Below are 18,656 nucleotides of genomic sequence, written 5' to 3' on the forward strand. Positions count from 1 at the left end.
CTTCGCTGCACTCTCCCCAAAGCAAGAACATCCTTCCTCAGATAAGGACACCAAAACTGCACACAATACTCCAGGTGTGGCCTCACCAGTACCTATACAACTGCAATAAAATATCTCTATTCCTATACACCAATCCTCTCACTATGACGGCCAACATACCATTTGCCTTCTTTACTGCCTGTTGTACCTGAGAACTTATATTCAGTGACTGATGCTAGGGGACACCAAGGTCTCACTGTGCATCCACCTCTCCTAATTTGCACTCATTAAAATCATAATCTACCTTCCAATTTTTGCGACCAAAGTGGATAACCTAACATTTATCCAGATTATACTGCACCTGCCATACATTTGTCCACTCACCCACCCAGACTGTCCAAATCACACTGAAACATCTCTGCATCCTCCTCACAGCTCACCCTCTCACCCAAGTTTGTATCATCTGCAAACTTGGAGATAATACATTTAGTTCCCTCTTCCAAATCATGAATACATAATGTGAACAGTTGGGGTCTGAGCACAGATCCCTGTGGCACCCCAGTAGTCACTGCCTGCCAATCAGAAAAATACTTATTTATTACAACTTTTTGCTTCCTGTCTGCTAACCAGCTTTCTATCCATCGCAAGACACTACCCGAAATCCCAAATGCTTTAACTTTACACAGTAATCTGCTATGGGAGACTTTGTCGAAAGCCTTCTGAATAAACCACATCCATTGGGTCTCCCTGGTCAAATCTACTAGTTACCTCACGGCGCTGAGGTCCCAGGTTCGATTCCAGCTCGGGGTCACTGTCTATGGGGAGTTTGCACATGCTCCCCGAGTTTGCGTGGGTTTCACCCCCACAACCCAAAAGATGTGCAGGGTATGCCATGCTAAATTGCCCCTGAATTGGAAAAAATGAATTGTGCACTCTAAATTTTTTTTTTTTTAGATTTACTAGTTACATCTCAAAGAATTCTAGTGGATTTGTCAAGCATGATTTCACTTTCATAAATTCTTCGGTTCTTTGGCAATCTCGGTTTCTGCGGATTGACCAGAAGTCACACGATCGTGTCGGCCTGGATTTCACCCCCACAACCCGAAGATGTGCAGGATTGGCCACACTAAATTGCCCCTTAATTGAAAAAAAAGAATTGGGTACGCTAAATTTATATTTTAAAAAATCTTCAGTTTGTACAGTATAGGAATCAGGGTCAGTTTCCACACGACCATAAGACTAGGGATGGGCAATAAATACTGGCCCAACCAGCCCGTATCCCATAAATGAATTTGAAAAAAATGTGGAGCCGAATTAGGCAATTTGGCCCATCTAGTCTGCTCTGCCATTCAATCATGGCTGACATGTAGGGGCTGGTTTAGCAGGAGGTGGTTCAGCACAGTGGGCTAAACAGCTGGCTTGTAATGCAGAACAAGGCAGCAGCGCAGGTTCAATTCCCGTACCAGCCTCCCCGAACAGGCGCCGGAATGTGGTGACTAGGGGCTTTTCACAGTAACGTCATTGAAGCCTACTTGTGACAATAAGCGATTAGTATCATTATGTATCTCATCCTTAGTCTCCTGCCTTCTCCACATAACCCCTGATCCCCTTATTAATTAAGAACCTATGTCTTAAAGACACTCAGTGAATTGGCCTCCACAGCCTTCTGCAGCAATGAGTTCCACAAATTCACCACCTTCTGGCCGAAGGAATTCCTCATCTCAGTATTGAGATTTTCCCTTAAGTCTGAGGCTGTGGCCTCAGGTTCTAGTTTTTCCTACTAGTGGAAATATTCTCTCCGATCCGCTCTATCTCGGCCTCTCGGTATCCTATAAGTTTCAATAAAATCTCCCCTCATCCTTCTAAATTCCAACAAGTACAGACCCAGATTCCTCAACCGCTCCTCATACGACAAGCTCTTAATTCCAGGGATCATTCTTGTGAACCTCCTCTGGTCTCTTTCCAAGGCCAGCACATCCTTCTTTAGATACGGGGCCCACAATACTCCAAATGGGGTCTGACCAGAGCCTGAGACAGCCTCAGAAGTACCTCCCTGCTCTTGTATTCTATCCCTCACGACATGAATGCTAACATTACATTTTCCTTCCTAACTGCTGACTGAACCTGCACATTAACCTTAAGAGAATCGTGAACAAGGACTCCTAAATCCCCATTTAGAAAATAGTCTATGCCTCCATTCTTCCTGCCAAAGTGTATGACGTCATACTTTTCCACATTATATTCCATCTGCCACTTCTTTGCCCACTCTCCGAGCCTGTTCAAGTCTTAGCCCCCTTCTTCCTCAATACCCCTGCTTCCTCAATACTAACTGTCCCTCTGCATATCTTTGTATCATCTGAAAACTTAGCAACAGTGTCCTTAGTTCATGTTCCAGATCATTAATGTATATTGTGAAAAGTTGTCCCAGCACAAACCCCTGAGGCTCACCACTGGTCATCAGCTGCCATTCTGAAAAAGACCACTTTCCCCACTCTCTGACTTCTGCCAGTCAGCCAATCCTCTTATCAATGCCAGTATTTTACCCTTAACACCACGGGCTCTTAACTTGTTTAACAGCCTCCTATACGCCATCTTGTCAAAGACCTTCTGGTAATCTAAATAGATCTCGTCCACTGGTTCTCCTTTGTTTAACTTCCTTGTTACATCCTCAAAAAACTCCAACAGATTTGTCAAACATGACTCCCCTTGACGAAGCCGTGCTGACTCAGTCCTATTTTATCATGTACTTCCAGATACTCCACAATCTCATCTTTAATCTTACATCTTAAAATCTTACCAATGACCAAAGTCAGAAACCGGCCTATAATTTCCTGTCTTCTGCCTCCCTCCCTTGTTAAACAGCGGTGTTACATTAGCCAATTTCCCGTCCTTTTGGACCCTCCCTGCCTTTAGTGATTCCACCAGTAATGCCTCCACAATCTCCTCAGCTATCTCCTTTTGCAACCCTTGAGTATAGTCCATCTGGTCCAGGTGATTTATCCACCTTCAGACCTTTCAATTTCCCCAGAACCTTCTCCTTAGTGATGGCCATTACACTCACCTCTGCCCCCTGATTCACCTGAAGTTCTGGTATCCCACTGGTGTCTTCCACCTTGAAGACTGACACAAAGTAGCTATTCAGTTCCTCTGCCATTTCTTTGTTTCCTGTTACTACTTCTCCAGCTTCATTTTCCAGTGATCCAATGTTTATTCTTGCCTCTCCCCTTTTATGTATTGTAAAAAGCTCTTGCTATCTTCTTTTATATTACTCGCTATTTCATCTCACCCCCCCCCTATTGGTTTTTTAGTTGTCCTCTACTCGCTTTTAAAAGCGTCCCAATCCTCTGGCTTCCCACTAATTCTCACCAACTTGTATGCTTTTGTTTTGCTTTTATGCTATCCCTGACTTTCTTTGTCAGCCATGGATGCCTTGTCCTCCCCTTAGCATGTTTCCTCCTCCTTGGGTTGAATTTTGGTTGTGCCTCCCAAATAACCCCCCAAAATTCCTGCCATTGCTGTTCCACTGTCTTCCCTGCTAGGCTCCCCTTCCAATCAACTCTGGCCAGCTCCTGCCTCATGTCTTTGTAGTTACCTTTATTCAATTGTAATACCATTACACCTGATTCCAGCTTCTCCCTCTCAAACTGCAGGGCAAATTCTATCATATTGTGGTCACTGCCCCCTAAGGGTTCCTTCACCTTAAGTTCCCTAATCAGGTCTGCCTCATTACACATCACCAAATCCAGAATTGCTTTTTCCCGAATGGGCTCTACCACAAGCTGTTCCAAAAGTTCCCTTTCTTGGGATCTGCTAACAACCTGATTTTCCCAGTCCACCTGCATATCGAAGCCCCCCATGATTATTGTAATATGCCAATACAGTTACAGGAACCCACTTCTCGCTGGTAGTACAGCTGCGCACCAATACTTGCTCTCCTTGTCCAAGCAAGCGTCTTTTGGGATTCCCTTCTCTTCAGGTTTGTGACTGCTGATTGTGTTCCACTGTCTCAGACGTCTCCGGGGGAATGTTTTTTTTTTTTAATTTGTTTTTATTAAAGCTTTTTTCAAACAGAATTTTTACATAACCAATAACAGAAAAATAAATGAAAAATATTTAACAAACCTAGGTGGCTGTTATCATTATACAAAAAGAGAATATACATTAAATGGACAGTTCCCCCACCTGAGCCCCCACCCCCGATTGCTGCTGCTGCTGAAATTTTACTGCTCCCCTAGAAAGTCAAGGAAAGGTTGCCACCGCCGGGAGAACCCCAGCAAGGACCCTCTCAAGGCGAACTTTATTCGCTCCAGGCTGCGGAACCCAGCCATGTCACTAACCCAGGTCTCCACACTCGGGGGTTTCGAGTCTCTCCACATGAACAAGATCCGTCTCCGGGCTACCAGGGAGGGAAAGGCCAAAACCTCGGCCTCTTTCGCTCCCTGCACTCCCGGATCTTCTGACACCCCAAAGATCGCTATTGTTGGACTCGGCTTCACCCGCGTGTCCAAAGTCCTGGACCTAGCCCTTGCAAAGCCTCGCCAGAATTCTTTTAAGCGCCGGGCATGCCCAGAACATATGGACATGGTTCGCTGGATTCCCTGAACATCTCGCACAACTGTCCTCCACCCCAAAGAACTTGCTCATTCTCGCCATCATCATATGAGCCCGGTGTCCCACCTTAAACTGAATTAAGCTGATCCTGGCACATGATGAGAAGGAATTTACCCTGCCCAGGGCATCAGCCCACAGGCCCTCATCTAGCTCCTCACCTAGCTCCTCCTCCCACTTGCCCTTCAGTTCCTCCACTGATGCTTCCTCCATCTCCTGCAGCTCTTGGTAGATGTCCGGCACCTTTCCCTCTCCTATCCAGATGCCAGACACCACCCTGTCCTGTATCCTTCGAGGGGGTAACAACGGAAATGTCCCCACCTGTTTTTTGAGAAAGTCACGGATTTGGCGGTATCTGAAGGCATTTCCCAGGAGTAGGGTGAATTTCTCCTCCAGCTCCTTCAAGCTCGGTAAAGTCCCATCTATAAACAGGTCTCCCATCCTTCTAATGCCTGCCCTATACCAGCCTTGAAACCCCCCGTCTCTCTTGCCCGGAGCAATTCTATGGTTGTTCCGTATCGGGGTCCAAACTGAGGACCCTCCTTCCCGAGCCTTCTCCACTGACCCCAGACCCGCAGTGCCGCCGTCACCACCGGGCTTGTGGTGTATTGTGCCGGTGAGAGCAGCAGCGGTGCCGTTACTAGTGCCCCTAGGCTGGTGCCTTTGCATGATGCCGCCTCTAGCCGCCCCCACGCCACCCCCTACTCCATTACCCATTTCCTAATCATGGCCACATTAGCACCCCAATAGTAGCTACAGAAGTTCAGACACACCAACGCCCCCCCCCCCCGCCCCCCCCAGTCTTTTAACACGCGGGGTCTTGTTTGCCCACACAAATTCCGTGATAATCCTGTTCACCCACTTGAAGAAGGGTTTGGGGATGAAGATGGGAAGGCACTGGAAAACAAACAGGAATCTGGGGAGGACCGTCATCCTCACGGTCTGCATCCTTCACGCCAGGGAAAGTGGGAGCATAGCCCACCTTTTAAAGTCTCCCTCCATCTGCTCTACAAGCCGAGATAGATTGAGCCTGTGCAAGGCATCCCAGTTCCTAGCCACCTGTATACCTAGGTAAAGAAAGCTTCCCTCCGCCATCTCGAGCGTGAGTTCCCCCAGTATCTCCTCCTGACCCCTAGCGTGGATTACAAACAGCTCACTTTTCCTCACATTCAACTTGTATCCCGAGAAGCTCCCAAAGTCCCTTCGGATCCGCATGATCTCCCCCGTCCCCTCTGGCGGGTCCGAAATATACAACCTACCTAACACTTCCCACAGGTACTCCCATTCCACCCTGTCAAAGGCTTTCTCTGCGTCCATTGCAGCCACTACTTCTGCGTCCCCTCCTTCTGAGGGCATCATAATAATATTCAGGAGCCTCCTCACATTTGTGTTCAATTGCCTGCCATTGACGAAACCCGCCTGGTCCTCCTCAATCACTCCCAGACGCAGTCCTCTATTCTGGTAGCCAAAGTTTTTGCTCGCAGTTTGGCATCCACATTCAGGAGGGATGTCAGCCTGAAGGACCCACATTGAAGCGGATCCTTCCCCCTCTTCAAAATGAGCGAGATCAGTGCCTGTGACATCGTCGGGGGGAGGGTTCCTCTCTCCTTTGCCTCGTTAAAGGTTCTTAGCAGGAGTGGGCTCAGTAGCTCCGAGAATTTCTTATAAAATTCTACAGGGAAGCCGTCCGGACCCGGGGCCTTGCCCGACTGCATACTTGCTAAGCCCTTAACCATCTCCTCCAACTCAATCGGGGCCCCCAGTCCCTCCACCCGCTCCTCGTCCACCCTTGGGAACCTCAATCGATCCATAAATTGCTTCATCCCTTCCCCTCCCCTCGGGGGTTCTGACTCGTACAGTTTACAGTAAAACTCCTTAAAGACTTCATTGACCTTCTCTGGGCCCAAGAACGTATTACCTTCCTTATCCCTCACTCCCCCGATCTCCCTGGCCCCATCTCTCCTGCGAAGTTGGTGCGCCAGCATCCTACTTGCTTTCTCCCCATACTCATAAACTGCCCCTTTCACTTTCCTCAACTGTGCCTCCACCTTCCCAGTGGTCAGCAAATCAAACTCCACCTATAATCTCCGGCGCTCCTTTCGCAACCCTCCCTCAGGGGCCTCCGCATACTTCCTGTCTACCCAAGGTATCTCTCCCACCAGCCTCTCCCTCTCCGCTGTGGGATCTTTAACATCCACCTGATAGGGCCAGACAGGGCCTCCGTTTAGAATCTTATTTGAATCTTATTATTAGGGTCTGGTTTAGCACTGGGCTAAAACGCTGGCTTTGAAAGCAGACCAAGGCAGGCCAGCAGCACGGTTCAATTCCCGTACCAGCCTCCCCGAACAGGCGCCGGATATGTGGCAACTAGGGGCTTTTCACAGTAACCTCATTTGAAGCCTACTTGTGACAATAAGTGATTTTCATTTCATTTTATTTATTTGAAAGAAGGCTGTTCTGACAGTGCAGCACTCCCTCAGTGCTGCGAGGAGAAATGTTGGATGTGATTTTTGTCCTCAGGTCCCTGGATTGGGACTTGAACCAACAACTTTCTGACTCTGAGGTGAGAGAGCTGCCCACTGAGCCACGGCTGACATTATAGGCAATACAAAGTTAGAAAGTGAAAGTTACCTTTTAAAACCCCCCATCCTTTGCTTCCAGTGCCTAAATGTAATAATAAAACCCCCACTGTAAATAACATGGATTTGACTGACAAATGTTGAGGTGTTGGTATCAAGTCACAAGATTTGACTTCCCATTTGAGCCTCGGGCACCTTTCTGTCTCTATTGCTCATGTCAATGACGGGCAGCGACGGAGCTGAGGGCTGAATTTAACTGAGAATAACGCTCCAGTTGGCAAACTTCCATGAATGTCACACACTTTATGTAAAGGGCTAAATCCAGATTTTAGACAGATTTTTAATTGGTAATAGGTTCAAGGGTAATGGGGAACTGGCAGTACGGTGTAATTAAAGCCAGGATGAGCACAGCCATGATAGAATGGTAGAGCAGACTCGATGGGCCAAATGGCCTAATTCTGCTCCTATATCTCATGACTTTATGAAAGGGGAGACATTGATTTGCTCCCAGATGTTGCCCAGAGGAGGAAGTTTTAGTCTGAAACTCATTGTCCAACCTCCACATTGTGACATCACAAAGGAGCTTGGCCTCTAAATCAGCCAATAGGAATAAATCGGTTCCGCAGTGACGTCACTGCATTTGAGCGCACCGCCCGGCGCGAGGACACGGGAGCCCCGCCCTCACCCTTTGTACTCCCTCCCCCAGCACATCGTCAATACGGTTTCCAGGCAACCGGCTGACAGCTGAGGCCAGAGCGAGAAGCCCCTCCCACCAACTCAGGACTGCGCATGTCTCAGGGAGAGGGCAATCTGCGCATGTACAGGGTGAGTTCACTATCTCTGACTTTCCCGCTGACTTGTGCCCAATGGGAAGATAGGAGGACCGGAAGGACTCTGTTTCTCCGCCAATCAGAGCTCTCCCATTGTCTCAATGCGGAAGCTGTTGTTCCTCCAACCCTGAATGAGCTTGAGCGACACACAGAGGAAAACTTTCCCCTGTCTCCAATATCTGTGAGTAAAACACTTTCTTTTCTCCCCCTTTCCATTTCTTTTCTCATTCTCACCTTCAATTGGTCACTTGCAGCAACTGAAGGGAAAGGAAGTGAATCCAGGGAGGGTGCAGACTCTGCAAAGCTTGGCCCAGGTCTCTCTCGCTCTCTTAAAGACATTGACATCCTTTGCTCCCTCAGCTTGACACATTTATTTGTCTGGCTAAAAGGACGATCTCTTTCTTAATGTTCACAATTAAAGGGCTGGTTTCCCCAGGAAATGACTAACATTTAAGGGGACAGTAAACAGGGCAAATCCAACTCAGCCAATTACTTCTCTGTAGGTCCACTGTCCATCATCAGCAAAGTGATGGAAGGAGTCATCAAAGTTGCTATTAAGCGGCACTTATTCTGCAATAACCTGCTTCTGGACGCTCAGTTTGGGTTCCACCAGGGTCACTCAGCTCCTGACCTCTTTACAGCCTTAGTTGAAACTTGGACGAAAGAGTTGAATGCCAGAAATGAGGTGAGAGTAACTGTCCTTGACATCATTGCAGCATTTGACCGAGTATGGCATCAAGGAGCCCTCGCTAAACTGGAGTCAGTGGGAATCGGGGGATAACTCTCCACTAGTTGGAGTCATACCTGGCACAAAGGAAGATGGTTGTGGTGATTGGAGGTCAATCATCTCAGCTCCAGGACATCACTGCAGGAGTTCCTCAGGACAGTTTCCTCAGCCAATCCATCTTCAGCTGCTTCATCAATGATCTTCCTTCCATCATAAGGTGAGAAGTGGTGATGTCTGTGGATGACTGCACAATGTTCAGCACCATTCTCAACTCCTCGGACAATGAAGCAGTCCATGTCCAAGTTCAGTAAGATCTGGACAATAAACAGGTTTGGCCTAAGAAGTGGCAAGTTACATTCGTGCTACACAAGTGCCAGGCAATGACCATCTCCTACAAGAGAGGATCTAACCACCACCCCTTGACATTCAGTGGCATTCCCATCGCTGAAACGCTCACAACCAACATCCTGGGGGTTACCATTGATCAGAAACTGAACTGGACTAGTCATATTAATACTGTAGCTCCCAGGGCAGGTCAAAGGCTGGGAATCCTACGGCAAGTAACACACCATCTGATGCCCCAAAGCCTGTCCACCAGTCATCTACAAGCACAAGTCAGGAGTGTAATGGAATACACTCCACTTTTCTGGATGAGTGCAACTCCAACAACACGCAAGAAGCTCAACACTATCCAGGACAAAGCAGCCTGATTGATTGCATCGCCTTCCACAAACATTCAAACCTTCCACCACTGACAAACAGTAGCAGCTGTGTATATCATCTACGAGATACACTGCAGTAACTCATAAAGGTTCCTCAGACAGCACCTTCCAAACCCACAACCACTACCATCTAGAAGGACAAGAGCAGCAGATACCTGTGAACCCCACCACCTGGAGGTTCACTTCCAAGTTATCACCCTGACTTGGAAATATACTGTCCCTGGGGCAACATCCTGGAATTCCCTCCCTAACAGCACAGGGGATGTCGGGCAGCATGGTGGAGCAGTGGTTAGCGCTGCTGCCTCACAGCGCCGAGGCCCCAGATTCAATCCCGGCTCTGGATCACTGTCCATGTGTAGTTAGCGCACTCTCCCTGTGTTTGCGTGGCTTTCGCCCCCACAACCCAAAGACGTGCAGGGTAGGTGGATTGGCCAAGCTAAATTGCCCATTCATTGGAAAAAAATGAATTGGGTACTTTAAATTTATAAAAAACAAATTAAAAAAAAACAGCACAGGGGATATACCTACACCTCAATGACTGCAGCAGTTCAAGAAGGCAGCTCACCACTACTTGAAATGAAATGAAATGAAAATTGCTTATTGTCACAAGTAGGCTTCAAATGAAGTTACTGTGAAAAGCCCCTAGTCGCCACATTCCGGCACCTGTTCGCGGAGGCTGGTACGGGAATTGAACCGTACTGCTGGCCTGCCTTGGTCTGCTTTCAAAGCCAGCGATTTAGCCCTGTGCTGAACCAGCCCCTTCGGAAGGGCAACTGGGGATGGGCAATAAATGCCGGCCTAACCAGCATTGTCCACATCCTGTAAATTAATTTTAAAAAATGTAATATCGGACGGAGATATGTCACGTGTTATGTGGTATGATGGTTCTATTATTATTATGATATTCTCTGATATTATTGATGGTTCTGTAATAAAATACATGTATTATTAGTTCTAGTTTTGTAATATAGTACTGTACCTACATTATATATTTCCAGTCATACAGTCATTGCAGCACTGACAGAATCCATTTGGGAACTCAAGTCAATGCTGACTCTCTGTACAGCAATCCAGTCAGTCCCATTCCCCCTCGATATCCCTGTTCCTCTGCAAGTTTATTTTCTTCAAGTAACCATCCTATTTTATTTTAAATTATTGATCATCTGGACTTCCACAACCCTTGTGGGCAGTGAGTTCCCTGTCATCACTACTCCATGACTAAATAAAATTCTTCCTCAGAATTTCCCCATCTCTAATCAGTAAATGTACTTATATGGAGATTCTCTACTCTTGTACAGGTTTTAGTGGGTTTAGATTTGTTGATCAGCACCTTCAGGAAAATTGGGAGGGAAAGTAAGTGAATACAGTCTGGATATTACACACATTTTTCATCCAGTAATATAGACATTTCAGGTCTCTGTGTCCAGGACAGGAAGCATTGAGCTTGGATCTGTCAATCAGCCTGAATCAGCACCTTCAGGAGAATTGGGAGGGTGAATATTAGATACAGCAGAGTGAGAATGGAGGGAGAGTGTGTGGGATTGAGATTTAGAGCATTTCGGGGAAAGAGAGAGGAAAGAATGTTCAATAGAAACTAGAATTGTCAGTTCTGAGTTTCTATCCTGGACTGACAATGATTACTATTGTAAAATCTGATTGCAGGAAGTTCGAACGAGAGGAGTTTGACGCCAAGATCTCAAACTAAATATCACTTCAAGAACTGACTGAGTCACTCAATTCTTGGGAACCGGAGATCATTGGCCTTTGAATCTAGAAGGAGAAATGTTTGTCTATTCTGTCTGCTTCAAGAGATTTTCAACATCAGTGTGTCTGGAAAAGCACTGAGACACACACAGACACCCGTGTGAGACTGTTACAGAGCACTGACTGTGGAAAGAGCTTTAACCAGTGACACAGCCTGACAAAATACTACACCATTCACAGCAGGGAGAGACTGTACAGTTGTTCTGTGTGTGGACGAGGCTTCAACTGATCGTCCAAGGCGGTGAGACGCAAGATCACCCGGACCATGGAGAAACCATGGAAATGTGAGGATTGTGGGAAGGGATTCAAAGCTCCGTGCGGGCTGGAAAGGCATCAATGCAGTCACACTGTAGAGAGGCCGTTCACCTGTTCTGTGTGTGGGATGGGATTCACAGCCCCGTGCGAGCTGGCAAGGCATCAACGTAGTCACACTGGAGAGAGGCCTTTCACCTGCTCTCAGTGTGAAAAAGGATTCACTGACGTTGGCAACCTGCGGAGACACGAACGAGTCCACACTGGGGAGAGGCCGTTCACCTGCTCTGACTGTGGGAAGGGATTCACTCAGTTATCCAGCCTGCAGACACACCAGCGAGTTCACACTGGAGAGAGGCCGTTCACCTGCTCTGACTGTGGGAAGGGATTCACTCAGTTATCCAACCTGCAGAGCCACCAGAGAGTTCACACTGGAGAGAGGCCATTCACCTGCTCAAAGTGTGAAAAGAGATTCAAAGACATTGGCAGCCTGCGGAAACACGAACGAGTTCACACCGGGGAGAGGCCTTTCACCTGCTCTCAGTGTGAAAAGAGATTCAGTGACATTGGCAACCTGCGGAAACACGAACGAATTCACACTGGAGAGAGGCCTTTCACCTGCTCTCAGTGTGAAAAGGGATTCACTGACATTGGCAACCTGCGGAGACACGAACAAGTTCACATTGGAGAGAGGCCATTCACCTGCTCTGACTGTGGGAAGGGATTCACTCAGTTATCCAACCTGCAGAGCCACCAGAGAGTTCACACTGGAGAGAGGCCATTCACCTGCTCCAAGTGTGAAAAGAGATTCAAAGACATTGGCAGCCTGCGGAAACACGAACGAGTTCACACTGGAGAGAGGCCTTTCACCTGCTCTCAGTGTGAAAAGGGATTCAGTGACATTGGCAACCTGCGGAAACACGAACGAATTCACACTGGGGAGAGGCCTTTCACCTGCTCTCAGTGTGAACAGGGATTCACTGACATTGGCAACCTGCAGAGACACCAGCGACTTCACACCGGGGAGAGGCCATTCATCTGCACTGTGTGTGATAAGGGATTTGCTCAATTATCCAGCCTGCTGAAACACAATGTCACTCACACCAAGAGCAGGCCCTTTAAATGCTCTGACTGCAAGAGGGGTTTCAAAAGCTCACAGCTACTGATGTCCCACCAGCGCGTTCACTCTGAGGAGACACCGTTCAGCTGCTCTCACTGCACAAAGAGGTTTAGATCCTCATCCAACCTGATGAAACACGAACGAGGTCACACAGGGGAGAGCCAGTTCACCTCTCCGACTGGGAAAAGCTTCACTCGGTCATCACTTGCTGAGCCACAATGTCACTCACAGCAACGAGAGACCCTTTAAATGCTCCGATTGTGGGAGTGGGTTTAAAAGCTCTCGGGTACTGATGGAACACCAGCGCATTCACACTGAGGAGAGACCGTTCAGCTGCTCTCACTGCACAAAGAGGTTTCAAACATCATCCACATTGCGGAGACACCAGCGAGTTCACACTTGATTCACCTGCTCTGATTGTGGGAGGAGATTCCGTGATTCATCTGCCCTGTTGACACACCAGTGAGTCCACACTGGAAAAAAGCCATTCACCTGCTCTCACTGTGGGAAGGGATTCACTCAGTCATCCAACTTGCTGAGACTCCAAAGGGTTAACAAGTGATGTTGGGTTAGATTCTGCTATTATTCCTGCTGTTAATCACATCCAGGACTGAACCTGGAGTGGGTGGAAGGATTTGCCTCCTCGTCAACTCCTGGTGCTCGGACGTGGCAACCCTAGTGAACTACTGCTCCCCGGACCTGGAATACCCGACTGTGAAGTACCGTCCATACTACATTCCATGGAGTTCACTTCTGCCATCATCACAGTGGTCTACATCCCACCCCAGGCGGAAGTGAAGAAGGCGCTTGATGAATTGTAACCGCTATAAATAACAATGAAGCAGAATACCCGGAGGCCTTGTTCATCGTGGCCGGGGACTTCAACCAGGCCAACCTCGAGTGTACTGCCAAAACTCCACCAACACATCTCATGTCCCAACAGGGGCCCCAACATCCTTGACCACTGCTACACAAACATCAAGGGCGCCTGATGATCCATCCCCGGACCACACTTCGGAAAATCGGACCACCAGACGGTGCTCCTTCTCCCGGCGTACAAGCAGAAACTTAAGCGAGAGAATCCGGTTCTGAAGGTTGTGCAAATGCTGGTCCGAGGCAACAGAAGAGCTCCGATGCAACTTGCTTGGAGTCAGTGACTGGTCCATATTCAAGAACACAGCAACTAACCTAAACGAGTATGCCAGCACCATCACAGACTTCATCAGTAAGTGTGTAGAAGATTGTGTGTCAAAGAAGGTAGTACGTACGTTACCCAACCAGAAACCATGGTTTAATCGGCAGATTCACTCCCTACTGAAGGCCAGGTGTGAGGAGTTCAAGAGAGGCAATCCTGACCTAAAGAAAAAAATCTAGGTACGGCCTTTGCAAAGCCAACAGGGATGCCAAGAGACAATACCCGACTAAGCTAGAATCATGGACTCTCATCGATTGTGGCAAGGCTTAAACAACATAATGGGCTAAAAAATCAAAGCCGAGTAGAATCTTTGGTAACAGCGCACCCCTTCCCGATGAACTCAATTTATTCTATGCTTATTTCGAACAGGAACCCAACAAACCGTTGTCATCTGCCCCAGCAGCCTTCGACACACCCATACCTATCATCACAGCGTCCAAAGTCAGATTGGCCTTCTTGAAAGTGAACCCTCGGAAAGCGACAGGTCCTGACGGGATCCCTGGTCGTGCACTCAGATCCTACGTGGACCAACTGGCAGGTGTTTTTGCAGACATCCTCAACCTCTCCCGACTCCGTTCTGAGGTTCCCACCTGCTTCAAGAAGACCACCATCATACCGGTGCCAAAGAAGAACCAGGCAGCGTGCCTCGATGACATTGATCATTCTGAAATGCTTGGACCACAGCTGGAGTAATGTGTGCAGTTTACTCCCCTTACCTTAGGAAAGGTATTGCCACAGAGGAACAGCAACAAAGTTTCACCAGACTTGTTCAGGGTTTGGCAGGACTGTCCTATGAAGAGAGATTGGGGAAACTAGGCCTCTTTTCTCTGGAGTTTCAAGGAATGAGAGGGGATTTCATTGAAACTTACAACATCCATAAAGGAATAGACAGGGTGGGTGCAGGTGAGATGTTTCCAGATTCTCCAACCAGGGGACACAATTTCAAACTGGGAGAAGTCACACAGGACCGGTCTCGGAGGAGACATTTCTTTACTCAGAGAGTTGTGAATCTTTGGAATTCTCTACCCCAGAGGGCTGTGGAAGCTCAGTCACTGAGTGTGTTTAAAGCAGAGACTGACAGATTTCTTTATTTTTTTGTTTAATAAATTTAAGAGTACCCAATTATTTTTTTCCAATTAAGGGGCAGTGTAGCGAGGCCAATTCATCTCAGCTGCACATCGTTTTGGGTTGTGGGTCTGAGACCCACAAGACACGAGGAGAATGTGCAAACTCCACATGGACAGTGACTGGGGCCAGGATCACACCCAGGTTCTTAGTACCGTGAGGCAGCAGTGCTAACCATTGTGCCACCCAACTGACAGATTTCTAAATACCAATAACACAAAGGGAGATGGGGATAGTGTGGGGAAAAAGGCATTGAAGTGGATGATCAGCCATGATCGTGTTGAATGGTGGAGGAGGCTCGACGGGCTGAATGGCCAACTCCTGCACCGACGATATAAATACAGGTGGAAAAGTAAATTGTGAAGAGGACATAAGGAGGTTACAAAGTGATATAGATAGGTTAAGTGAGTGGGAAAATATCTGCCAAATGGAGAATATCATGGGAAAATGGGAATTTGTCCATGTTGGCCAGAAGAATAAAAAAGCTTCTTATCGAAATGGTGAGAGATTGCAGAGCTCTGAGATTCAGAGGGATCTGGGTGTCCAATAGCATGAATCACAAACGGCGAGTATACAGGGACAGCAAGTAATTAGGAAAGCGAATAGAATGTTATTGTTTATTGTGAGGGGAATTGAATACAAAAGTAGGGAGGTTATGCTTCAGTTATACAGGACATTGGTGAGACCACATCTGGTGCACTGTGTACAGTATTGCTCTCATTTAAGGAATGTTGTAAATGTGTTGGAAGCAGAGAAGGTTTACTGGACTCATCCCTGGAATTGGAGGCTGGTCTTATGAGGAATGATTGGGCAGGCTGGGTTTGTGTCCAATGGAGTTTAGGTGACTTGATTGAACCGTATAAGATCCTGAGGGGCCTCGACAGGGTGAATGTGGAAAGGATGTTTCCTCTTGTGGGAGAATCCAGAAATTGGAGTCATTTTAAATGTAATAACTTGTCCATTTAAGGCAGAGAACATTTTTCTCTCAGAGTGTTGGGAGTCTTTGGAACTCTCTTCCTCAAAGAGCAGTGGAAGCAGAATCTTTGAATATTTTGAAGGCAGAGCTGGATAGATTCTAGATAAACAAGGGGGTGAAGGTTTATCAGTGGGTCAGTGGGAATATGGAGTTGAGGTTACAATCAGATCAGCTGTGAATTTATTAAACGGTGGAGCAGGCTCGAGGGGCTGAGTGGCCTACTCCTGCTCCTAATTCGTATGTTATTACATCCTTTATAATAGATTGTAGCATTTTCCCTCCTACTGATGTCAGGCTAATGGGTCTGTGGTTCCCCGTTTTCTCTCTCCTTAAATAGTGGGGTTACATTTACCACCTTCCAATCTGCAGGAACCATTCCAGAATCTATAGAATTGTGAAAGATGATCACCAATGTGTCCACTATCTCTACAGCCGCCTCTTTCAACACTCTGGGATGTAGAGCAGCAGCTTTTGGGGATTTATTAACTTTCAACCACATTAATTTCTCCAGTACTACTTTTTCACATACTAATCTCCTTCAGTTCCTCGTGCTCACTAGTCCGTTGGTTCTCTCGTGTCTTTGGGACAATTTCATGTCCTCCATGAAGACAGACACATTGTTTAGTTTCTCTGCCATTTCCTTATTCCCCATTATAAACTCTCCTGTCTTTGCCTGGAATGGACCCACATTGGTCTTTGCTAATCTTTCCCTTTTCACAATCCTATAGGAGCTTTTCCTGTCATTTTTTTATGTTTCTCGCCAGTTTGCTCTCATACTCCATTTTCTCTTTTTGAGTTTCTTGATCCTCCTTTGCTGAATTCTAAGACAAGTTTCCAATCCTCAGGGTTACACTTATTTTGGCAACTTAATGAGTGACAAGATCTCTTATTTTATCTTCAAATAACAGCCCAAGATCTGGTTGATTGGAGGTGTCCAAAAATACAATTTTATTGCTAATTATCCACTTTGATTCTCTTACATAAAAATGAATCAAAACTTAGATCAAATAAAACATCAAATCATAAAGAGAATGAAACAAAAACATAAGACAATATTAGGAAATCAATAGATGGTTCAAAATTTCTTAAAGCATGAATACAGAACAAACTTTAGTCATGAAACTTTATTCTTTAAGAAATTCTTATCAATGGTTTCAAATTCTCAGCTGAGGCTTCCTGATTTATTCAAAAAACTCTTGGAGCATGATTTGTTATCCAGGCATTGGTCATTACTTAAGATTTATTAATGTCTATCAAATTAATTAAATGTCTATATGCTCCCGCCACGTGTACCAATCCTCTGAAGATAATATGTTCTGCATTAACCTTGCTTGTTGCTGAGGTTTTGCGACATTTGTAAATGTTTCTGTTTCTAAGGCTGCAATACCTTTTCGTTACTAGATGTATTTGTAGAACAATGGTTTATTCGTTACGAGGGCTTTTATGCAACTTTTTGTGAAGCAGTGTTAGATTCTGACACATATTAAGTTGCTGTACAGCAATTCTCATAATTTATCTGAAACAATTACTGCCTTGTGGATTTTCCATTTTCTGTCTATGTACTGAATTTCAGAATTATACTGCATCAATTCTTTAAGGTTACCAATAAATCAGTGAAGCAATAAATCTGTAATCTATCAATGAGCCTCTTCCTTTGACCTAATGGAATCTTCAATGTTTCTTGTTACTGGAGTCCACCGGAGGCAAAGTCGTGAGACCAGCTAGTCCAGCAGAAAGAAACCCTCCAACCCTTCCACTTTAGCAAGTGTCAGAATGAACAAAATGCAGTCCTGGATGTAATTGTGAGCAGAAGCAATAACAGAGAATCCAACCCCTGTAATCACTTGTGAACTTGTTGGTGTCTCAGCAGGTACGAGGAAACACAGAATCCATCCCACACTGAGAGCAGGAGAACGGTCTCTCCCCAGTGTGAACCCGCCGGTGGGATGTCACGCTAGATAATTGATTGAATGCCTTCCCACATTCGGAGCAGCTGAATGGCTTCTCCCCATTGTGGACTCACTGGTGTCTCCGCAGTGTGGATGATTCTCACAATCCCTTCCCACACAGAGCAAATGAACAGCCTCTCCCCAGTGTGAACCCACTTCTGCCTCTGCAGGCTAGATAATTGAGTGAATCCCTTCCCACATTTAGAGCAGGTGAATGGTTTCTCCCTAGTGTAAACTCGCTGATATCTCTGCAGGGTGGATAAATGTCTGAACCCTTCCCACACCGAGAGCAGATGAATGGCCTCTCCCCAGTGTGAATGTGCCGATGAGCTTCCAGTGCAGATGGGGCTTTGAATCCCTTCCCACAGTCCTGGCATTTCCACTGTTTCTCCATGTTTTGGGTCTCCTTGTGTCTCTCCAGGTGAGAAAATTGAAGCCTTACTCACACACACAACACATGTACGGTCTCTCCCCACTGTGAATGCTGTGTGTGACTGATTAAAGCTCTTTCCACAGTCAGTGCTCTGGAACACTCTCACTCGGGTGTGAGTTCTCCCAAGGGATCAAGTGACTGTCAGATCAAGATGTGATGTTTGAGATTTCTGTCTGTAATTCCTCCTCTTCTAATATACTGTAAAAGGAGTTTACAAAAGTTATCACTGTCAGTACAGGATCGAAACTCAGAACAAACAATTCTGGTTCCTATGGAACATTCTTTCCACTCATTCCCCAAAAGCTGTAAATCTCCATCCCACGCACTCTCCCTCCATTCTCACTCGGCTGTATCTAATATTTATCCTCCCAATTCTCCTGAAGGTGCTGAGTCAGGC

The 18,656-nt window shown here is 46.6% G+C and overlaps 3 protein-coding genes across 3 annotated transcripts in view; all 3 read left to right on the forward strand.

Moving 5' to 3' along the window:
* LOC140421927 (uncharacterized) overlaps positions 1 to 17,510 on the forward strand; it is a 120,475-nt gene extending 102,965 nt beyond the window's left edge. The window contains exon 3 of the transcript XR_011947173.1: positions 14,327 to 17,510. The gene's annotated coding sequence lies outside the window, so the exon portion shown is untranslated. The remainder of the gene's footprint in view (positions 1 to 14,326) is intronic.
* The window catches only part of LOC140421968 (uncharacterized), a 73,702-nt gene that overhangs the window by 27,128 nt on the left and 27,918 nt on the right, over positions 1 to 18,656 (forward strand). The window lies entirely within an intron of this gene.
* On the forward strand, positions 8,106 to 17,510 carry LOC140421915 (uncharacterized). The gene is made up of 2 exons (XM_072506882.1): positions 8,106 to 8,177; positions 11,108 to 17,510. The coding sequence occupies exon 2, from the start codon at positions 11,475 to 11,477 to the stop codon at positions 12,828 to 12,830; it is 1,356 nt and encodes a 451-aa protein (XP_072362983.1). The 5' UTR covers positions 8,106 to 8,177; positions 11,108 to 11,474; the 3' UTR covers positions 12,831 to 17,510.

Source organism: Scyliorhinus torazame, chromosome 5, assembly GCF_047496885.1.
Source record: "Scyliorhinus torazame isolate Kashiwa2021f chromosome 5, sScyTor2.1, whole genome shotgun sequence".
In the NCBI taxonomy this organism is placed as follows: Eukaryota; Metazoa; Chordata; class Chondrichthyes; order Carcharhiniformes; family Scyliorhinidae; genus Scyliorhinus; species Scyliorhinus torazame.